The sequence below is a fragment of the Macaca thibetana genome, chromosome 13 (genome assembly GCF_024542745.1).
Source record: "Macaca thibetana thibetana isolate TM-01 chromosome 13, ASM2454274v1, whole genome shotgun sequence".
NCBI classification, from domain to species: domain Eukaryota; kingdom Metazoa; phylum Chordata; class Mammalia; order Primates; family Cercopithecidae; genus Macaca; species Macaca thibetana.
Genome location: NC_065590.1, coordinates 874,083 through 894,116, shown reverse-complemented (window position 1 = coordinate 894,116; position 20,034 = coordinate 874,083). Strand labels below are relative to the sequence as shown.

Here is a 20,034-nt window from a genome sequence, read left to right as displayed (position 1 = left end):
GCCACCACATCTGGCTAATTTTTTTTTTGTTTGTTTGTTTTTAGTAGAGATGGGGTTTCACCATGTTGGCCAGGCTGGTCTTGAACTCCTGACCTCAGGTAATCCACCCGCCTCAGCCTCCCAAAGTGCTGGGATTACAGGTGTGAGCCACCGCGCCTGGCCTCTTTTATTTTTTATTTTAGCCATTCTAATAGGTGTGTAGTGGTATCTCATTGTGGTCTTTTAAATTTGTTGAGGTTTATGGCCCAGGGGTGATCTATCTTGATATGTATTCTGTGGGTGCTTAAATGTGTTTTACTATTGGGTGGAGTGTTCCATAAATGTTGATAAAATTGTTGGTTGATGGAGTTGTCAAGTTCTTGTATATCCTTGCTGATTTTCTGTCATGTTATTCTGTCAACTGTTGAAAGAGTGGTTGAAATTTCCAACTATAATTGTGGAATTGTCTATATCTCCTTTCAGTTCTGTCAGTTTTTATTACACATAGTATTCAGTTCTGTTTTTTGGTACATACACTTTTAGGATTTCTGTGTCTTTTTGGTGGATTGACCCTTTTATCATTATGTAATGTCCCTCTGTCCCTGTCAGTTTTCTTTGCCGTGAAGTCTACTTTATTTGACACTATACCCATTCTACTTGCTTTTGATTAATGTTTGCATGATATATTTTTTATTCTTTTGGTTTCACCCTACCTATGTCATATTTCAAGTGAATTTCTTGTAGACTGCATGTAGCATATGATTTTTCTTCTATACCATTCTCATTCTTTTAATTAGAGTTTTTAGACTGTTTTCTTACATGTAATTATAGGTAATGTTAGGCCTTAAGTCGGTCATTTTAGTTTTTGTTTTCTGTTCCATTTTTTGTTTTCGTTTTCCTGCCCGTAAGTGGGTTACTTGAACACTTTTTTTAGAATACAATTTTGGTTTGTGCATAGTGGTTTGAGTTGTATCTCCTTGTATAGTTTTTTAGTGGTTGCTCTAAAATGTTACTTTATATAACTTATCACAGTCTCCTGGTATCCACATTACCCTCTTCCACCTCTAGTGTAACTATCTATGTACTCTGACAACCACATTAGACAGTGTTGTAAGTTTTGCTTCAAATATAATTTAGAAAACAAGAGAAGGGCCGGGTGCAGTGGCTCACGCCTGTAATCCCCGCACTTTGCAAGGCCGAGGCGGGCAGATCACTTGAGGTCAGGAGTTCAAGACCAGCTTGGCCAACATGGTGAAACCCTGTCTCTACTAGAAAAAATACACAAATTAGTTGAGTGTGGTGGTGGGCGCCTGTAATCCCAGCTACTCAGGAGGCTGAGGCACGAGAATTGCTGGGACAGGGGTGTGTCTTATTGCCAGGCGGGGGTAGATTTCCAGGCTAACCACATGGTCTCTAAATGGCACAACAGGATTGGGGGTTGGGAGCCTTATTACCACTCATCGGGATTGAAGTTTTAGTTTTCCACTTGGCCTTCTTCAACACCACCCCACAAATAACTAAACATTTGAGGAGATAGCCACCTCACAAAAGGCAACAGTGGACAACATATACTTTCTGAAGCAGAATTATTGGAAGAGATAAGTTAATATGTGACTAATATATGTAAGGAGTTATGGTTGGTCAGATATTGATATGAAACAACAGGAAACTGTTATTTAAAAACCCAGAAATATTAGTTATAGAAAATATAATAGCTAAAACAAAGTAATTATGGGACAAAAAGTAGAAGGAATATGGCTAAAGAATTAACTGGAAGATTAGAATTAGGAATTCTCTCAGAAGGCATCAAAAAAGCCAAGAAGTATAGAGGACAGAAGGCATCAAAAAAGCCAAGAAGTATAGAGGACAGAAGTAGAAACAGTAGAGCACAATTAAGGGTCATGAAGGGAAAGCTGGCTACTCGGGAAGGCGTTTGAGCCTGTAGTGTGCGATGATCAGGCCTGTGGGTAGCGACTGCACTCCAGCCTGGGCAACATAGTGAGACCCTGTCTCTCAAAACTTTTTTCAATTTTTAAAAACCATGAAAGGAAAATGAGATAAAAAAACAAGGAAGTAATTTTTTTACATAATGGAGGATAACATTTCTAAGAATTAAGAGAAAATTGAAAGGCCTCAGTTTGAAAGCATTCACATGGAGTCTCAACTGGGAGCAATAAGGAAAACCCACATCTAGACACATTATAATCAAAGACAGAAAATCTTTCTTACTTTTAAATTTTATTCCATTAGTTGTTGGGGAAGAGGTGGTTTTTGGTTACAAGGGTAAGTTCTTTAGTGGTGATTTCGGAGATTTTGGTGCACCTGGCACTTGAGCAGTGTACACTGCACCCAGTGTGTAGTATTTTAATCACCCCCACCCTCACCCTTACCCCGAAGTCCTCAAAGTCAGTTATATCATTCTTGTTTTTTTTTTTTGAGACTGAGTCTCACTGTCATCCAGGCTGGAGTACAGTGGCATGATTTCGGCTCACTACAAGCTCCACCTCCCGAGTTCAAGTGATTCTTATGCATCAGCCTCCCAAGTAGCTGGGATTACAGGTGCCTGCCACCACACCCAGCTAATTTTTATATTCTTGGTAGATGTGGTTTCACCATGTTGGCCAGGCTGGCCTCGAACTCCTGACCTCAAGTGATCTGCCCACCTCAGTCTCCCAAAGTCCTGGGATTACAGGCATGAGCCACCGCGCCCAGCCCAATTATATCATTCTTATGCCTTTGTGTCCTTATAGGTTAGCTCCCACTTATAAGAACATACGATATTTGGATTTCCATTCCTGAGTTACTTCACTTAAAATAATGGTCTTCAACTCCATCCAGGTTAGTGCAAATACCATTATTTTGTTTCTTTTTATGGCTGAGTAGTATTCCATGTTATATATATACCACATTTTTTTTAATCCACTCTTTGGTTGATGAGCATTTAGGCTGTTTCCATATTTTTGCAGTTGCAAATTGTATTGCTGTAGACATGTGTGTGCAAGTGACTTTTTCATATGATGACTATTTTGCTTTGGGTTGATACCCAGTAGTGGGATTGCTGGATCAAATGGTAGTTCTAATTTTAGTTCTTTAAGGAATCTCCATACTGTTCTCCATAGTGGTTGTACTAGTTTACATTCCCACCTGCAGTGTAAAAGTGTTCCCTTTTCACCACATCCGTGCCAGCATCTATTATTTTTAAAGTTTTAGTTATGGCCATTCTTGCTGGAATAAGGTGGTTTCACACTGGCTTCGATTTGCATTTCCCTGATAATTAGTGGTGTTGAGCATTTTTTCATGTTTGTTAGCCATTTGCATATCTTGAGAATTGTCTGGTAATGTCCTTTGCCCTCTTTGTGATGGGATTACATATTTTCTTCTTGCTGATTTGAGTTTCTTGTAGATTCTGGTTATTGGTCCTTTGTTAGATGGATAGTTTGTGAATATTTTCTCCCATTCTGTGGGTTGTCTGTGTACTCCGATTTTTCATTTGCTGTGCAGAAGCTTTTTAGTTTAATTAAATCCCATCTATTTATTTTTGTTCTTGTTGCATTTGCTTTTGGGTTCTTGATCATTAACTCTTTACCTAAGCCAACAAAAGACAGAAAATCTTAAAGGCTTCCATAGAGAAAATCCACATCCACCGCAGAGTTTGAGGCAGAATCAGACTAATGTGAGACATCACAACATGAATCTTTGCTTCAAGAAGTCATTAATGTTTTTAACACATTGGAGGACAGAACATAGAATTTAAATGTTAGGACATTATAAGAATGTCCTCAGGCATCCACAGCTTCAGAAGGTCTGACACACACAGACTCGTGGGTGCACTCCCGTGTTTATTGCAGCAGCCGAGATAGAGAATCAACCTAAGTGTGCATCAGCAAATGAAGGGATAAAGAAAATGGGATATATATACACAATGAAATACTACCTAGTAAAAACAAATCTGCCATTTGCAGCATCATGGATGAACTTGGAGGACATGTTAAGTGAAGTAAGTCTGGACAGAAAAATACTGTATGTTCTCACCCACAGGTAGGAGCTAAAAAAGCTGATCTTATAGAAGTAGGCAGTGTAGATGGAATGAATAACTTCTAGTGTTCTATGACACTATAGGCTGACTATAATTAACAATTTATTGTAGATTTTCAAATTCTTAGAAAACCAGATTTTGAATGTTCCCAGCATAAAGAAATGAGAAATGTTTTGAGGTGATGGATATGCCAATTATCCTGATTTGATCATTACACATTGTATACATGTCTTGAAATACTGTACTCTATCCCATAAATACATACAATTATATGCCAATTAAAAATAATAAAAGCAGGCCGAGTGCAGTGGCTTATGCCTATAATCTTAGCAATTTGGGAGGCTGAGGTAGGAGTATCTCTTGAGCTCAGGAATTCAAGGCTGCAGGGCACCATGAGTCACCACCGCACTCCAGCCTGTGCAAAAGCGTCTCTAAAATAAAAGTGAAAAAAGAATAGACACACTACAGACTCAGATAAAATGTTTGTAATACGTATTTGACCGAGGACACACACATAACCAGAATACATAAAATAATTGCTACAAATCACAATTTAAATGTAATAAATATTTGCAGATTTAAATAGAGACATTCCACAAGACGATACCCAAGTAGCCAATGTGCACATGAAAGAGTTTTCAGTATCACTGGTCATGAGTAAAATGCAACATTAAACCAATAAAATACCACTTTACACTCACTAGAATGGCTAAAATTAACAACAATACCAAGTGTTAGCAAGGATAAGGAACAACTGGAACTCTTAGACATTGCTAGTGGTAGTCTATTACAGTAAACAACTTTGAAGAACTGTTTGAGCAGTTCCATTCCTATGTATATACAAAAGAGAAATGACAACTTACGTCCACAAAAGTAGTGACTTCTACAAGTATATTCATAGCAGCTTTATTCATAATAGCCCAAAACTGAAAATAGACTGAATGTCCCTTAACAGGAAAATGGATATACACATTGCAGTATTTTCCTATAATGGAACAGTATTTGGTAATGAACCACTGACATGCAGTGACCTGTATGAATCTCAGTAGCAGGCTGAATGGCAGAAGCTGGACCCAAAAGACTACATGGTATGACTCCACTGATACGAAATCCAAATTTGAACAAAACTAGTCTGCGGTTATAGAAGTCAGAGCATGACTGAGAGAGACTGTAACCAGAAAGGAGTACAGAGACTTTTTCAGTCGGGGGGAAATGTTCTATATCTTGTTTTGGATGGACATTACAAGGATGTATATAAATGTTGAGACTCAATTGAGTGAGAAGGGGCCCACATCTGGTAATAGCCAAGTAGCTCCTGCCAGACCATTCCACGCACATATAATAACTATAAATAAAAAATAGAAAACTTCCCATAAGCTGCTGGAGAGCAACAGAATCAGACAGATAATGGGAAAGTGGGTGACACTTGGATAGAGAGAGTGAAACAGTGAATTTTGTTTGTATGGCTTGTAGTCTGAGGGCAAACCATAGCCTGTACCATGCAGAGCAGTGAAAACTCAGAAATGTGCTGCTATAACTGTTCTGTCCAGCTTGCAGAACAAAATAGCAGAGGTTGGGTTGACCATTGCAGCTGGAAATTGAGGGGATACTCACAGGAAGAAGAGAGTGAGCCGAGATATTCTGCACACTCTGTCCAAACCTTCCTTTAGCTCCTAAACTACACATGTGTGTATTAGACTTCCAGCAGTCCAGCTAAGGCTAAAATAATTGAATTGAAATTTCAGCTGCCTTTGACTGCAGGCAAGCAGTATGCAGTTTGAGTCTAGTAAAGTTATCTGCCTATTAGCATGAATAATCAATATTTTTCAGCAACATTTTAGAATCCAACATTTTTGGAACATATCATTTGTCCAGAATATGATCCAAAATTATTCAATAAAGAGGCAGATATTACCCATGCTCAAGAGAAAAGGCAGACTGACCCAGAGATGATGCAGACATTGGAATTAGCAAGCAAGGAATTTAAAGCAACTCTTAATATTATACTATAGGATGTAAAGGAAAGTGCTCATAATGAAGAAAGTGCTAAGAAGTACACAAGAGAAGTCCAAACTAGAAAAAAACCAAATTGAAATTCTGTAACTGGAAAATTAAATACTTGAAATGGATGGGCTTAATAGCAGATTGGAAGTTACAAAAGAGTTACTGATTTTTTTTTTGTTTTCTGAGACAGAGTCTTACTCTGTTGCCCAGTTTGGAGTGCAGTGGCACTATCTCCGCTCACTGCAATCTCCACCTCCTGGGTTCAAGCAATTCTCCTGCCTCAGCCTCTAGAGTAGCTGGGATTATAGGCGTGTGCCACCAAGCCCGGCTAATTTTTGTATTTTTAGTAGAGATGGGGTTTAACCAGCCTTACCATTTGGCCAGGCTGGTCTCAAACTCCTGGCCTCAAGTGATTCGCCCGTCTTGGCCTCCCAAGTGCTGGGATTATAGGCATGAGCCACCGCACCTAGCCAAGTTACTGACTTTTAAGACAAAAGCCAGTTATCTGGGGAAGAGAAAAATAAGATTGAAAATAATGAATAGCACCTTAGGGCAATATCGAAAGATCTAATGTACAAATAATTTTTAAAGTCCAAGGACAAGAGGAGGGAGGCCCCCCAAGGAAAATATTTAAATGAATAGTGGCTGAAGTATTTTTATATTTGGTGAAAGACAAAATTTGTAGGTTCAAGAATCTCGGCTAACCTTGAGCCTAAGTGATAGGATATGGATGTTCACTGTACAAGTCTTGCCATTTTTTTCTCTGTGTTTGAAATTTTTTATAATGTTAAACAAAATCCTCAAAACAAAACATTTATATTGAAAGAAACATTAAGAAGTACTCAGACACAAGTCGAGATGAAGTAGACAGAGATACAGAAAGTGAGAGTGGTTAAAGTATGTATAAAGTTTATTGCTACCTTAAAAGCCTCAAAGGAAATATAGTCTATAGCCATCTACAGCTAAAATTCTAAGTATCAATATGAGGATGGGATAAGGGAGCAAAAGATAAAAAGAAGCAACATGTTGAAGCGCTGGTGGAAAGATACTGGTAAATTTAAGAAGCTTATTTATAATAGTATATGAAGATAAGAATGAATGCTAATATACCAGTAACCACCTTAAGAACAAAGATATAATCTAAACCTTTTTTTTTTCTTTTTTGAGATGGAGTCTTGCTGTATCACCCAGGCTGGAGTATAGTGGTGCGATCTTGGCTCACTGCAACCTCTGCCTTCTGGGTTCAAGTGATTCTCCTGCCTCAGCTGCCTGAGTAGCTGGGATTACAGGCATGCATCACCATGCCTGGCTAATTTTTGTATTTTTAGTAGAGACGGGGTTTCACCATGTTGGTCAGGCTGGTCTCCAGCTCCTGACCTTGTGATCTGCCTGCCTCAGCCTCCCAGAGTGCTGGGATTACAGGCGTGAACCACCGCAGCTGGCCCCTTAGGTGATTCTTAAAGCGGGGAAACTAAAGCACTAGGCTTTGGGACTGTCTTCTCAGGCATCCTCCTCAATTCCCAGAGGAGGGATCTGAGACTCAGAACAGGGAGTCGGCAGGGCTGCACAGCCGCTGGTTGAAGGCTGGGAAGGAGCCAGATGTTTTCTAGAAGGGCTCATTCTGTCTCACGGTCCCGGCCTAGCAGGAGGTGGCAGCATTGGTTCTGAGTTCTTGCTACTGCTTCTCTGGATTGGCCTTACTCAGGGAGTGCCTGAGTCGTCTCATGGGCTGGAATCCTGGTTACTGGAGGGCAGAGACAGAAGTCTTCTACCTCCTGCGGAGCCCACTGTAGGCACAGAAAACCTAACATTATTTGGCTCTATGATGTCTCTGTTCTGCAGGGATTCCACACATGACACTTTTTTTTTTTTTTTTTTTGAGACGGAGTCTCGCTCTGTCGCCCAGGCTGGAGTGCAGTGGCCGGATCTCAGCTCACTGCAAGCTCCGCCTCCCGGGTTGACGCCATTCTCCTGCCTCAGCCTCCCGAGTAGCTGGGACTACAGGCGCCCGCCACCGCGCCCGGCTAGTTTTTTGTATTTTTTTTTTAGTAGAGACGGGGTTTCACCGTGTTAGCCAGGAATGGTCTCGATCTCCTGACCTCGTGATCCGCCTGTCTCGGCCTCCCAAAGTGCTGGGATTACAGGCTTGAGCCACCGCGCCCGGCCGACACTTTTTTTAAATGCAGACTTTTATATTCAAATATAATGTACATGCGCCGGGCGCGGTGGCTCACGCCTGTAATCCCAGCACTTTGGGAGGCCGAGGCGGGCGGATCACAAGGTCAGGAGATCGAGACCATGGTGAAACCCCGTCTCTACTAAAAATACAAAAAACTAGCCGGGCGCGGTTGTGGGCGCCTGTAGTCCCAGCTACTCGGGAGGCTGAGGCAGGAGAATGGCGTGAACCCGGGAGGCGGAGCTTGCAGTGAGCCGAGATCGCGCCACTGCACTCCAGCCTGGGCGACAGAGCGAGACTCCCTCTCAAAAAAAAAAAAAAATATATATATATATATAATGTACATGCATAAAAGTGTACCAATAGAAACTATACAGTATAATGAATTTTCACAAAGAACCCACACCCGTTTAACCAACAAACAGGTAAGAAATAGAACATTACCACACTATCCTTCTGCTCCAGGACAACCTCTTTCCTGACTTCTACCACCATAGGATGGTTTTGCCTATTTTTAAATTTCATAAAGGTGGAATTATGTATTTTGCATGTCTAGCTTCTTTCAACATTATGAAAGTATATAGATGTATTACATACAACATCTATTACATCCATGTTGTATGTAATAGATCATTTGAAATGTTATTTCATATGATAGTTTGGGATTGTTGTAAATAATACAACCATGTACATGCCTTTTGGTTAATACATGCACACATTTCTCTTGGAGGAGTGGAATTGTTGGGTTGCAGGATATGCTCATGTCCACCTTTAGCATACTGCAGAACTGCTGACCAGAGAGGTTGTAGCCTGTAGCACTTTTCAAAGGAAATTTTTGATGCCAAGGAGCCTATGTTCCAGTAAAACAAGAATTGGAATTCCTCCTCTAGTGACACTTCAGCTAAGGAGGAAGTTACTCTGGAAGCCATCAGCAGGCTGTAGGATAGGTTCTGTTCCTATTTAGGTGCCAAGAGCTACAAATGCATATCAGTGTGCACATCTAAGTGAATCGACACACTTTCAAGTCTCTGCTACTCTGAGTGGACAGGTGTGTCTTCCAGAGGATTATTAACAGACGCATTAATTCATGTCTTGGCACGAAAAGATGGCAGACTCAAAGGGTACATTAGAATTGGTGAAGGGACAATTTAGTCAGAGTGAAGGGAAACACGGGGCTTTGAAGCTCCCGGGACACAAACTGAATGCTTCAGCAAGGCCCCAGTGAGCTCATGAAGCCGGGAGGAGCCTTCGCCATCAGGCGCCATCCCTGCAGCCTCCAGAAGCACACCTGTCCCCTCAGAGCCCTGTGGGCTGCCACAGGCCTTGCACCCATAGGCCTGAAGGAGCAGTGTTACTGGGTTCTGGGAGAGCTGTAGCCATGGAGAGGCTGCAGAGAGAGCTGGGTGAGTGGGAGGTTGGAAATAAATACTTCCATCTCTTCTCTTACCTCTCATCGCCTGCTGGAAGCCAGAGGATAAGGGACCCAATGCAGTTCATATAGGTCAGCCTCCTGGGGTAGTTTCCTAGGATGCAAAGCAGGGACATGAGGGAGAAGGATGGATCTGGAGGGGCAACCAGAATATCTGACCTGACAGATGTATTTTTTAGCTGGGCATACATATTGAGAGTAGAAATGTTGGCAAGTATAGAAAAGCATAAAGAAGAAAAAGAATATCTATAATCTCATCAACCAGAAGCGTCATCTGTTGACATTTTAGTGTGTTTGTTTCTAGTCCTTTTCCGTACGTATTTTTCAGTAGTTGGGATCACACCGTGCAGGTAGTTTTTTACTAGTTTTTGTAATGAGTTGGCACCAGAATTCCTCTTGGGGAAGAGAGCTTTTGGTTTGGGGAAGATTCCTTGAGAAACTGGAATAGATGACATGGCTCTGACTAAACAGTAGCTCAAGCCAAGGATGGTTAGTATCTCTGTAGGAGAAAGTGGATTTGTTTATATTTACTGGTGCTTTTGAAGAGAAGGTGGCTAAAAAAGCATCCTGATGGTGGGGTGGCCAAGGGGCAGGTTTAAGAATGGCCTACAAAACTGATGACTTGTTCTCCCATTTTTCCTACCACTAGAATTACCGTGTTGTGGAAGACTTGGGGGAGGTCCCTTTCTCAGGGAAGGGAGACCCATCCCCTGTTGAGGGACGGGCATGTAGCCTAGTCCTGGCTAGTGAGTTTTAAGGGGACTGTGCCAGAGGCTACTGGGAAGGGTTTCCTCCTGATAAAAAGGGAGGGGCACATGAGGAGAAATTCTCTGCCCTGCATTGACCTCTGTTTCCTGCCCCAACTTGCAACTTGAAGAGAAAGGCCAAGGATTAAGAATTAGGACTCTTTAGCCAGGCGGGCACACTGATACATGCCTATAAACCCAGTTACTCAGGAGACGGGAGGCTCACTTGAGACCAGGAGTTCAGGACTGGCCTGGGTAACATAGTGAGACCCCTGTCTCCAAAAAAAATTTTTTTTTAATTAGCCAGACATGGTGGCATGCACTAGTCCCAGTTACTCAAGAGACTGAGGTGGGAAGTTTTCTTGAGCCGGAGAGTTCAACACTTCAGTAAGCCATGATTGAGCTACTGCACTCCATATCCTGGGTGACAGAGCAAGACCCTGTCTCAAAAAAAAAAAAAAAAATTAAAAAATTAAAAGAAGGCCGGGCGCAGTGGCTCACGCCTATAATCCCAACACTTTGGGAGGCCGAGGCAAGGTGGATCACAAGGTCAGGAGATCAAGACCATCCTGGCGAACACGGTGAAACCCTGTCTCTACTAAAAATACAAAAAAATTAGCCGGGCGAGGTGGCAGGCGCCTGTAGTCCCAGCTACTCTGGAGGCTGAGGCAGGAGAATGGTATGAACCTGGGAGGCGGAGCTTGCAGTGAGCCGAGATGGCGCCCCTGCACTCCAGCCTGGGAGGCAGAGCGAGACTCCATCTCAAAAAAAAAAAAAAAAAAATTAAAAGAATTAGGACCCTGGCCCCCATTCTCAGCTCTGTCTCTGTGTCATTTGTTAATTCTGAGTCCTGCTTGCATCTTGGCATTGATTCCGCCCACCCCCTCCTCCCCCAAGTAGGGAGAACAATAACAATGCATTCAAGCTTTATCCTAGGCCATCATTACTGGTATTCTATAGTTCAGGGAAAAACTGAGGCACAGAGAGGTTAAGTAACTTGCCCAAGTCGCACAGCTGGTAAATGGCAGAACCATAGCCGAATTCTGGCAGTCCGCTGCAAAGCCCACTGTCAAGCAGTCTCGTCTCTAATCACAATGACTCGGCTCCCGGGGTTGTGGTGGGTAAGCCTGCTGTGCTTAGAAACTGAATAGTAGCTCATGGCCTATCCGTGAAAGGTAAAGGGTTGACTGGTTGCAAACCTCTTATCCAAATGACCTGTAAAAGAACACACAGTGTGCTTGCTCACGGTGCCCAGAGACCATGTGGGAGGTGCCAAATATGGGTGGTAACAGGCAAGGAAGAGGGAGTCTCTTTACCAAATCTGGTTTTGAGGAGGAATTGTATGTTGTGTCGTGTTGACAGTCTGATGGCTCCTACATGGGTGTCGTAGGCTCTGGCAATGCCAGGCATTCCATTTTCCCATAACTTGTCAGGCTTAAAGTGATTACTGAGGAAGGTGGAAACCAGGCTTGCCCAATTGGTTCTTGGTCCATGTGTTCAGACTTCCCCAGGGAGCACCTGTCCTGGAGCATCTAAGCTAGGGCGTCTCATGGTGAGCCCTCTCTGAGAGTGGAGAAGCAGACCAGGGCAGTGGGGAGTGGGACTCTTCTTACATGGATGATACCCAGCACCAAATGAGATTGACTTCAGATGAGGTCAGCAGTCATTCTAGACCAGATGGTCCCTATGGAAAAAAAGTAGAGAGTTAGAACGGGGAAGAGTGAGCAGCAAAAGATGCAAAGGCGAGGGGAAACTGGAATAAGAGACAATAATTTCAAAAATCTGTAGGCTTGTCTTTTTCCCTCTCTTCCTAAGCAGTTTAGTCCTAAAGCTGCTGAATAATGCACAGCCAAAAAGGAAAACATTCATGCATGTGGCAGGGGGAGAAGCCACCATTAACTTTTGCTAGAAGTGTTCACTGGAGCCCCAGAAAATCCCCTGGGTTCCAGACCTAGTCCTCTGCCACAATTGTGTGGTAATAATCCCAATTTTCCCTTGATAATTGGCGTCAGTCACTTCAGCCCACAAAGTCACTGCTGTCTTTTGATTTAATGTCATGAGACACCCAAAAATGTCTAAATGGAGGCAGTCTCAGCTTCCAGTTTGATGGAGCCATTGTTGGGTCCCTGGTGGAAATACCCCTCCCTTGGGAACCAAGACCTTCCAAGCAAGCAGAGCTCAAAACTGTGGAGATGGAAGTGACTGGTCATTCTGTGTGACAGTGGGAAGACCTGCTCTCTCTTCTGTTCTTGCTTCCTGGGCCCATGAAGAGACAGCACTATGTATATGTCTTTGGTTTGAAGGATGTATTGCATCCTATAAGATAAAACCCTGTTCTTTCAGGGTGTTGACTCCCATCTGGTGCCCTAGGTAATTATCTAGTAGGCCATCCCACTGTTCATACTGACCTCTTCATGATGGGATCCCTAGTAAGACGAATGAGTTTCATGAACCACAAGCCTATTGCTGCAAACCTCTGTAATGCATGCCTTCCAGTGAGCATCCACATCAGATATTTGGGACCCAAATATCTGTTCCCTTTGTGCCCGGCCTGAGAAGTTTATCTATGTCATTTCCCCAGATCTCATCACCAGTGTTCCAACCCTTCTCTCTCCATGACCATCCAGCCATTAATTAGCAATCTTCCTTTAGTCAGCAGATCTGTACTTCTGGTCATCTCTGAGTTCAAACAAAGTGGACAACCAGACAGCTCCAAGTTCCGCTCAATAGGAAGTCTTCTGTTTATCACTGTCCTCCATTGTCACTCGAGTGAGACTGTAATATTGCCATCCACTTTCTGTTGGTACCAACATATGGAGAACTGCCTGCAAATCAAGCCCAGATTATTTCCTTCTCAGCTGCCTCGTCAAAAGGAACTCCCAGCAGGCATAGATGAGGATTGAGGGGGGAGGAGGAAATGCAGCCGGAGTCAGTGTCGAAGGAGTCTGACTGACTTGTGTTCTCTGGACCTGCTTGAGTCCAGCCTTTTCTATTTTTGCTGTACAGGTCTAATCTGTGGCTAGGTGGGTCAATAACTATACATTCACGATGGGACGCTCAGGTCACAAGGTTACTTGATATCTCATGGTTCAGTGTTTCTTCTTTACTGAGGGCCAGTAGAAAAGCAGAATCTTTTTCAAATAGATAATAGTTACCTGGAGAAGAGGGCATGGATTTGCCTCCACACTCCAGAGTTCTGTATACTGTGATTGTCCTATTAGTGCTTGTCACAGGCTCCATAGACCAGCCTGTTCGTCACCGCCACTTGTACTAGCATTGGATCTGTGGGGTCATACGGCTTGTTCTTCAGCCTGGGCTTGATGCAGAGCGAGAGGCTGCTTTAGTCTCTGCTCAACATTGGTTACTCAGTAAATGGGTTGAAATAACACACTGAAGTTTGGTATGCATTGCCTCCAAACGCCAAGAAGGATCCACCAAGGATTTTCTTTATTTTTCCGTTGTAGGTGATGCAAAGTACAGCAACTTGTCTTTTGCCTTGGAGAGGCTATCTTAACATGCTCCTCACACTAGATCTCTAGAAGCGTTGAGATCATAAGCCTTTGAATTTTCATGGGGTTTATCGCCCACCTTCTGTTTGCGTGCATGCCTCTAAGATATCTCACTATTTGCACTTTCTGCTCATCAGATCCAGTCAGTATAAATGTCATCAGTTTCGCAGATGGGTGTAATGTCAAGATCTCCACACACTGTGTTATGTTAGAGAGGAGGAGAATTCACAATACTGTGAAGGTCCTGTCAGGTAAAAGCTCATGGTTCTTACCAAGGGGAATAGAGGAAAAAACACTTTCTAGGCCAGTAGGTGCATGCCAGGTGTCAGGGGCTTTGCTGATTTGTTACAGTAAAGATACTACATCATGAACAGGAGTTGCAGTCAGACACACCACCTGATTAGTTTTATGATAATCCACAGCCATTACCCAAGATCTCAGTATATTCTTCACAGTCCAAAAGGTGAGTTAGATGGAGATATGATAGGTACTTCCACCCCTCCATCTTTCAAGTCTTTGATATTAGCACCGATTTCTGCAGTTCCCCCTAGATGCAGTATTACTACTCAGGAGCTTCACTTGGCCTTTCCTACTGTAAGCCAGCATGGAGGGATTCAGCCAGTTGCCAGTATGTCTATGCCAATCATACATTCAGGAACTGGGGTTTGAACCACAGGCATGGATCTGCAGATTTCCTGGGTCCACTGTAATTCAACTCTGGACTCAGTGCATTTATCGCCTGTTCATCCGTAACACAGGGAGGAGAAGCCTATGAGAAGTGGAGTAGAAGAGAGTAGAAGACGCAAGTCCCTGCTCACTCCTCCAGCTTTGCAGCCTCCCTCTGGTGCCCTCTATTAGCAGAGACCCACAGGGAAGCATATCACAAAGCAGAAATGAGGTTTGCAGAGTTCCAGCCCCAGCATCACAAAGCAGAATAGAAAATGTAGGTTTGCAGCTGAGATACATATATGCATTATATGTTATTCCCATATACAGCCATCTCTCAGTATCCAAGGGGGACTGGTTCCAGGACCTCTTGTGGATATCAAAATCCATAGATGCCCAAGTCTCTGCTACAAAATGGCATAGTATTTGCATATAACCCATGTATATCCTCCTGTATCGTTTGAATCATCTCTAGATTACTTATAATACCTTATATAATGTAAATGCTATATAAATAGTTGTTATACTGTATTGTTTAGGGAATAATGACAAAAAAGTAGTCTGTACATATTTAGTACAGTTTTTCCCCCGAATATTTTTGACCCACGATTGGTTGAATCCAAGGATGCAGAACCCACAGATATGGAGGCCAGCTGTAATATATATGCTGCATATCATGTATATCTATATATGCTGTGCGATAAATATAATAGATATGCTATGTGTCATATATGTGATATAATAACTTAATAATGGCACATGCTTTTTCTCCTCATCTCTCTATCAAAAAGTTATTTTTTTGAGGCCAACTCTGCTGTTTTTGAGCAACAGCTAATAGGCACAGTAGGAATTCCAGACATAGAAATTTTGGGCAGCATGGCTGACCCTGAAGAGGCTGGGATGGAAGAAGTTTCCTGGATCTGCCTACAGTGGTGTTCTCAGAGCCTTGGGGGTCCAAACACAGCTATAAGAAGCACTGAGAGCTTCCTGCATGTCAGCGTTCTCCTCTTCCTTCATATCCATGACTGGTGCATGCCTGGATTTCTTCTGTCTCTCTTGCACTCATGCCTCCACCTCTCCCTGCCACGTTTGGCTTTGGCACCTTCTGCTGTTGCTGTTCCTCTTCTCAGGCTCTGCTCTTCTGTGGCCACCTCATATATTTCCAGGACTTCACATTCAACAAATGTTGAATGGCATGCAGCTACTAAGGGAAAAGCAAAGGTAAATAATACATGATTTCTTGCCTCACAGAGCCTTACAGTCAAGGGAGACTGACTCCTCAGACTCTGCCTCCTGTCCTGACCATGCATCTGCCTCCAAACATGCATTTCTGTCTTCCTCCTAGACACTGCTGCTTGCCCTGACCAGGTGGCCCTTGCCTCCCTTCTTTCAGCCCACTACCTTGCTGGGCTCACTGTTTCTAAAGATAAAACCATTACATCAGTGAGTGATTCAGGCCCACAGACCTCCATTCAATCACTGAGCCCAGGTTCTGTCTGCAGAGTATTCTAATCTCATGCGTCCACTCACTCCCCCTGCCATTTCCCTCATTCAGGACCTCATTCCATCATCCTTATAACTGCCACTCTCCCCTATAATCAGTCCATCCTCCACCCTGCAGTTAGCTTAGTAGTCCTATTATGTGGCTCCAACTATGTAATTTACCCCCAAATCTTTATTAGCCTTTACTTTTTCACCAGTGCTTATGTTATCAGGGCTAGCCCTTGTCCTTCCATGACTGGGTCTTAAATCCCTATGCCTACCTTATATTCCTACTAAACTGCACTACTAACTTTGTCCTTAACGCCTCCCATGGCCTTCTGCTTGCATACTTTTGTTACCAAGTTCTCATCATTTGAAATTTCTTCTGTGTCAGCTTCTATCTGCTCCCCTTTCCAGTTCTCTTTGTTGTCCCCTCACCCAAATGGAAATTCCACAGAGCTGCTTTTTCATTTTGGAAGATAATGACATTGGTGACCTAACACTCAGCGCATATGGCTTTGTATCGTAGTTGTTTATGTTCATGCCACATTGCCTTCCTTGGCTGTAGGCTCTTTAAGGGAAGAAATTATGTATTATTTACATTTGTATTGATCTTAGCAGCTGGTATGACACTCAACATTTGTTGAGTGTGTAAGTAATTCCGTTCTCTCCTCTCACCTATACTTTTCCTCTTTTCCCCTCTTTACCAATGTTTCTCACCTTGGCCTAGAAAAACGTTTACATCTTCTTCATATTAAAAATAAAACTAGGGTTCCTCTTCCACCTAAGTTGTAGAAAGCTGGCATGAAAGACAAAATGCACTGGATAATTAAGGAGGAATAATTAATAGGAAGAATACTGAGTAATGAAGACAGTCTCAAAGAATTTGAGTGGGGAGACCTAGGGTTTTATGGGGGCACTTAGACAAGGGAGCCATCTGTGTCTTCTGCAAATCTTATGGAAGTCATGCAGAAGGATGGAGATGGGTCTTATCCTGGCAAATGCCAGAGCAGGGCGGTACTTTGCAGTTAGCCATTTCCTGAGCCACAAAAAGATAGGGAGATTTCTTAACTGTTGCTGTTTTTAGGCATATGAGGCTCAGGCAGATATCACTCTTGTCAGTCCCTTCTTTTGTTCATGAGTATCATTCATTACTGAACAACTAAGAGGTGATCACAAAGCTTTAGAGGGGCAAAGCAGGTATAAGAAATGGCTTCCCGGCCGGGCGCGTTGGCTCAAGCCTGTAATCCCAGCACTTTGGGAGGCCGAGACGGGCGGATCATGAGGTCAGGAGATTGAGACCATCTTGGCTAACACGGTGAAACCCCGTCTCTACTAAAAAATACAAAAAACTAGCCAGGGCTACTCCGGAGGCTGAGGCAGGAGAATGGCGTAAACCCGGGAGGCGGAGCTTGCAGTGAGCTGAGATCCGGCCACTGCACTCCAGCCTGGGCGACAGAGCAGGACTCCGTCTCAAAAAAAAAGAAATGGCTTCCCAAGGGCTCTTGTTGGTTGTGATTGCAGTCAGTTGAGCCATCTGATGAGAGGTGGTGGCAAAGATCAGTTGTTTTAGAGTGCTAGAAATCCGGCATCTTTAAAGAAGGATGACTGAAATGTGAAAGAGAAATATTCATATCAAAGGTTGAATTGAAGTACAGAGCCTGAGGGTAACCTATTCATTGGATTCCAAGTGGTCAATGGAGGAAAACCTTTAGGTTTTGCGGCAGTGCTTCTTGAGTTTCTTGAAGCTCAGGCTAGGATGGTGATGCTCTTGGTGTCGTTCAGTCTTGGTTCCTGCTCATTTAGAGACATGCATATACAGGCATTTTGCTGGTCTTCCTTAGTGGTCCAGACAGTGGCCTGTGCAGGGATAATTCAGCCCCTGCATGGTCTGCCATGGTGATGAGTCCTTTGAGGTTTATATCAAGTCTTTGGGCTGTAGGTTATAGGGGGTTCTGCAGATCCTGGACAAAGGGCCAGTGCAAGGCTACCTGGAGTCCTGACGTAGACTCTAGATGGTGAGCCTTCATTCCGTTCTTGGTGATGCTGAGTCAGGCAGGAGGTAGGAAAATTAAGAATTTTAGTTTGGATAACCATAGCCAGATATTGATGACATCGGGAAGAATTGAAAATTTGATAAGAATCCACAATTTAGGCAAGGTGACAGCATCCAGTCCAATTTGCAGATAGGTACTAAAACTGGTTTTTCCATAGGGTGAAAGAAAGTCAGTTAAATCTTTACCAGACAAAACAGTTTGCATATCAATTAGTTACCTGTGATTTATAAAAAGGTGCAAAATGAACAGCAGTGACGAGAGCCAGAATCTGATAACCTAGATGGGTGTGCATAGATTTCCACTGAAATACAAAATTCCTCTCTACAGTCACTTCCATCTTGATAAAAAATAATCTCAAAGAACTGTTATTCTTGGCCGGGTGCGGCTGCTCACTTCCGTAATCCCAGCACTTTGGGAGGCTGAGGCGAGCGGATCACTTTAGGTCAGGAGTTTAAGACCAGCCTGGCCAACATGGTGAAACCTCATGTCTACTACAAAAAAAAAAAAAAAAAAATTCGATGGGCGTGGTGGTGCATACCTGTAGTCCCAGCTACTCAGGAGGCTGAGGCCCGAGAATCGTTTGAACCCAGGAGCTAGGAGCCAAGATCATGCCACTGCACTCCAACCTGGGCGACAGAGTGAGACTGTCTCAAAAAAAAAAACCCTGTTATTCTTGATCACAAAATAAGGCTGGTCTCTTTAGACTTGACTGATTACTTATATAGATGAAGAATGGTAATTTGCCACATAGGTCTTCTTAAGTTTACTTTGTTGAAAGTTTTCATGAGGACTTTCAGACTGGGCTTTTAAAATTCTCTTGAGGCCAGGAAGCCAAGCTAAGAACTTGCCATCATACTTCAAATGCAGTACCTATAAATTTGGACAAGTTCCTCTTTTCTTGAGTCCCCAGAAGATCCTAAGCTTCCAGGTACTGTCAGGAAGTGACCTTCCTTACTCACCTGTGTGGCTGAAACCGTGTACTCCAGCCAGCGCCAGTTTTCCCAAGAGCATTTTGTAAACATTGGCTCAAAAGTCAACCTTAGTTTTTTTTTTTTTTTTTTTTTTTTTTGAGACGGAGTCTCACTCTGTCGCCCAGGCTGGAGTGCAGTGGCGTGATCTCAGCTCACTGCAAGCCCCGCCTCCCGGGTTCACGCCATTCTCCTGCCTCAGCCTCCCGAGTAGCTGGGACTACAGGCGCCCGCCACCACGCCTGGCTAGTTTTTTGTATTTTTAATAGAGACGGGGTTTCACCGTGTTAGCCAGGATGGTCTCGATCTCCTGACCTCGTGATCCGCCCTCCTTGGCCTCCCAAAGTGCTGGGATTACAGGCGTGAGCCACCGCGCCCGGCTGCCTTAGTTCTTTAAAGTATCTGCTCATAGCTGATTAAATGAGCATCATTCTCTAACATGACATTCAGGGAAGCACCAGAGTAAAAGAAAAAAACTATCTGTAGATGACAAAATACTTAAAGGCCTTTGTTGCATAACCAATGTTTCCAATTCTGTCCGATAAACAAGGAGGACAGATTCTTATTGAACCTGTGCAAATAATTATATTGCCATGAAATTAAGAATACTCAAGAGTTTCCAAATTCTGGAATGATCAGGCAATAAGAAAAATACACCATTTGCAAATTGATATGGTTTGGCTCTGTGTCCCCACCTTAAATTTCATGTCGAATTGTAATCCCCGCATGTCAGCACAGGGGCCTGGTGGGAGATGGCTGGATCATGAGGGCGGATCTCCCCTTGCTGTTCTCATGATAGTGAGTGAGTTCTCACAAGGTGTGTTTGTTTGAGAGTGTGTGGCACTTCCCCCATCACTCTCTCTCCTGCCGCCATTGTAAGACATGCTTGCTTCCCCTTGGCCTTGCGCCATGATTGTAAGTTTCTTGAGGCCTCCTAGCCATGCTTCCTGTACAGCCTGCCAAACTGCCAAACTGTGAGTCA

General features: G+C 43.3%; 1 protein-coding gene across 2 annotated transcripts in view; it reads left to right on the top strand.

The window, feature by feature from the left end:
- KANSL3 (KAT8 regulatory NSL complex subunit 3) overlaps positions 1-20,034 on the top strand; it is an 87,138-nt gene that overhangs the window by 50,784 nt on the left and 16,320 nt on the right. The window contains exon 21 of one of the 2 annotated variants that reach the window (XM_050755063.1): positions 2,730-6,882. The exons of the other annotated variant lie outside the window; for it this stretch is intronic. Within the exon in view, the coding sequence (XP_050611020.1) occupies positions 2,730-2,747 (18 nt within the window). The 3' untranslated portion in view covers positions 2,748-6,882. Of the gene's footprint in view, positions 1-2,729; positions 6,883-20,034 lie in introns of those variants that run through there. 2 annotated transcript variants of the gene reach the window in all.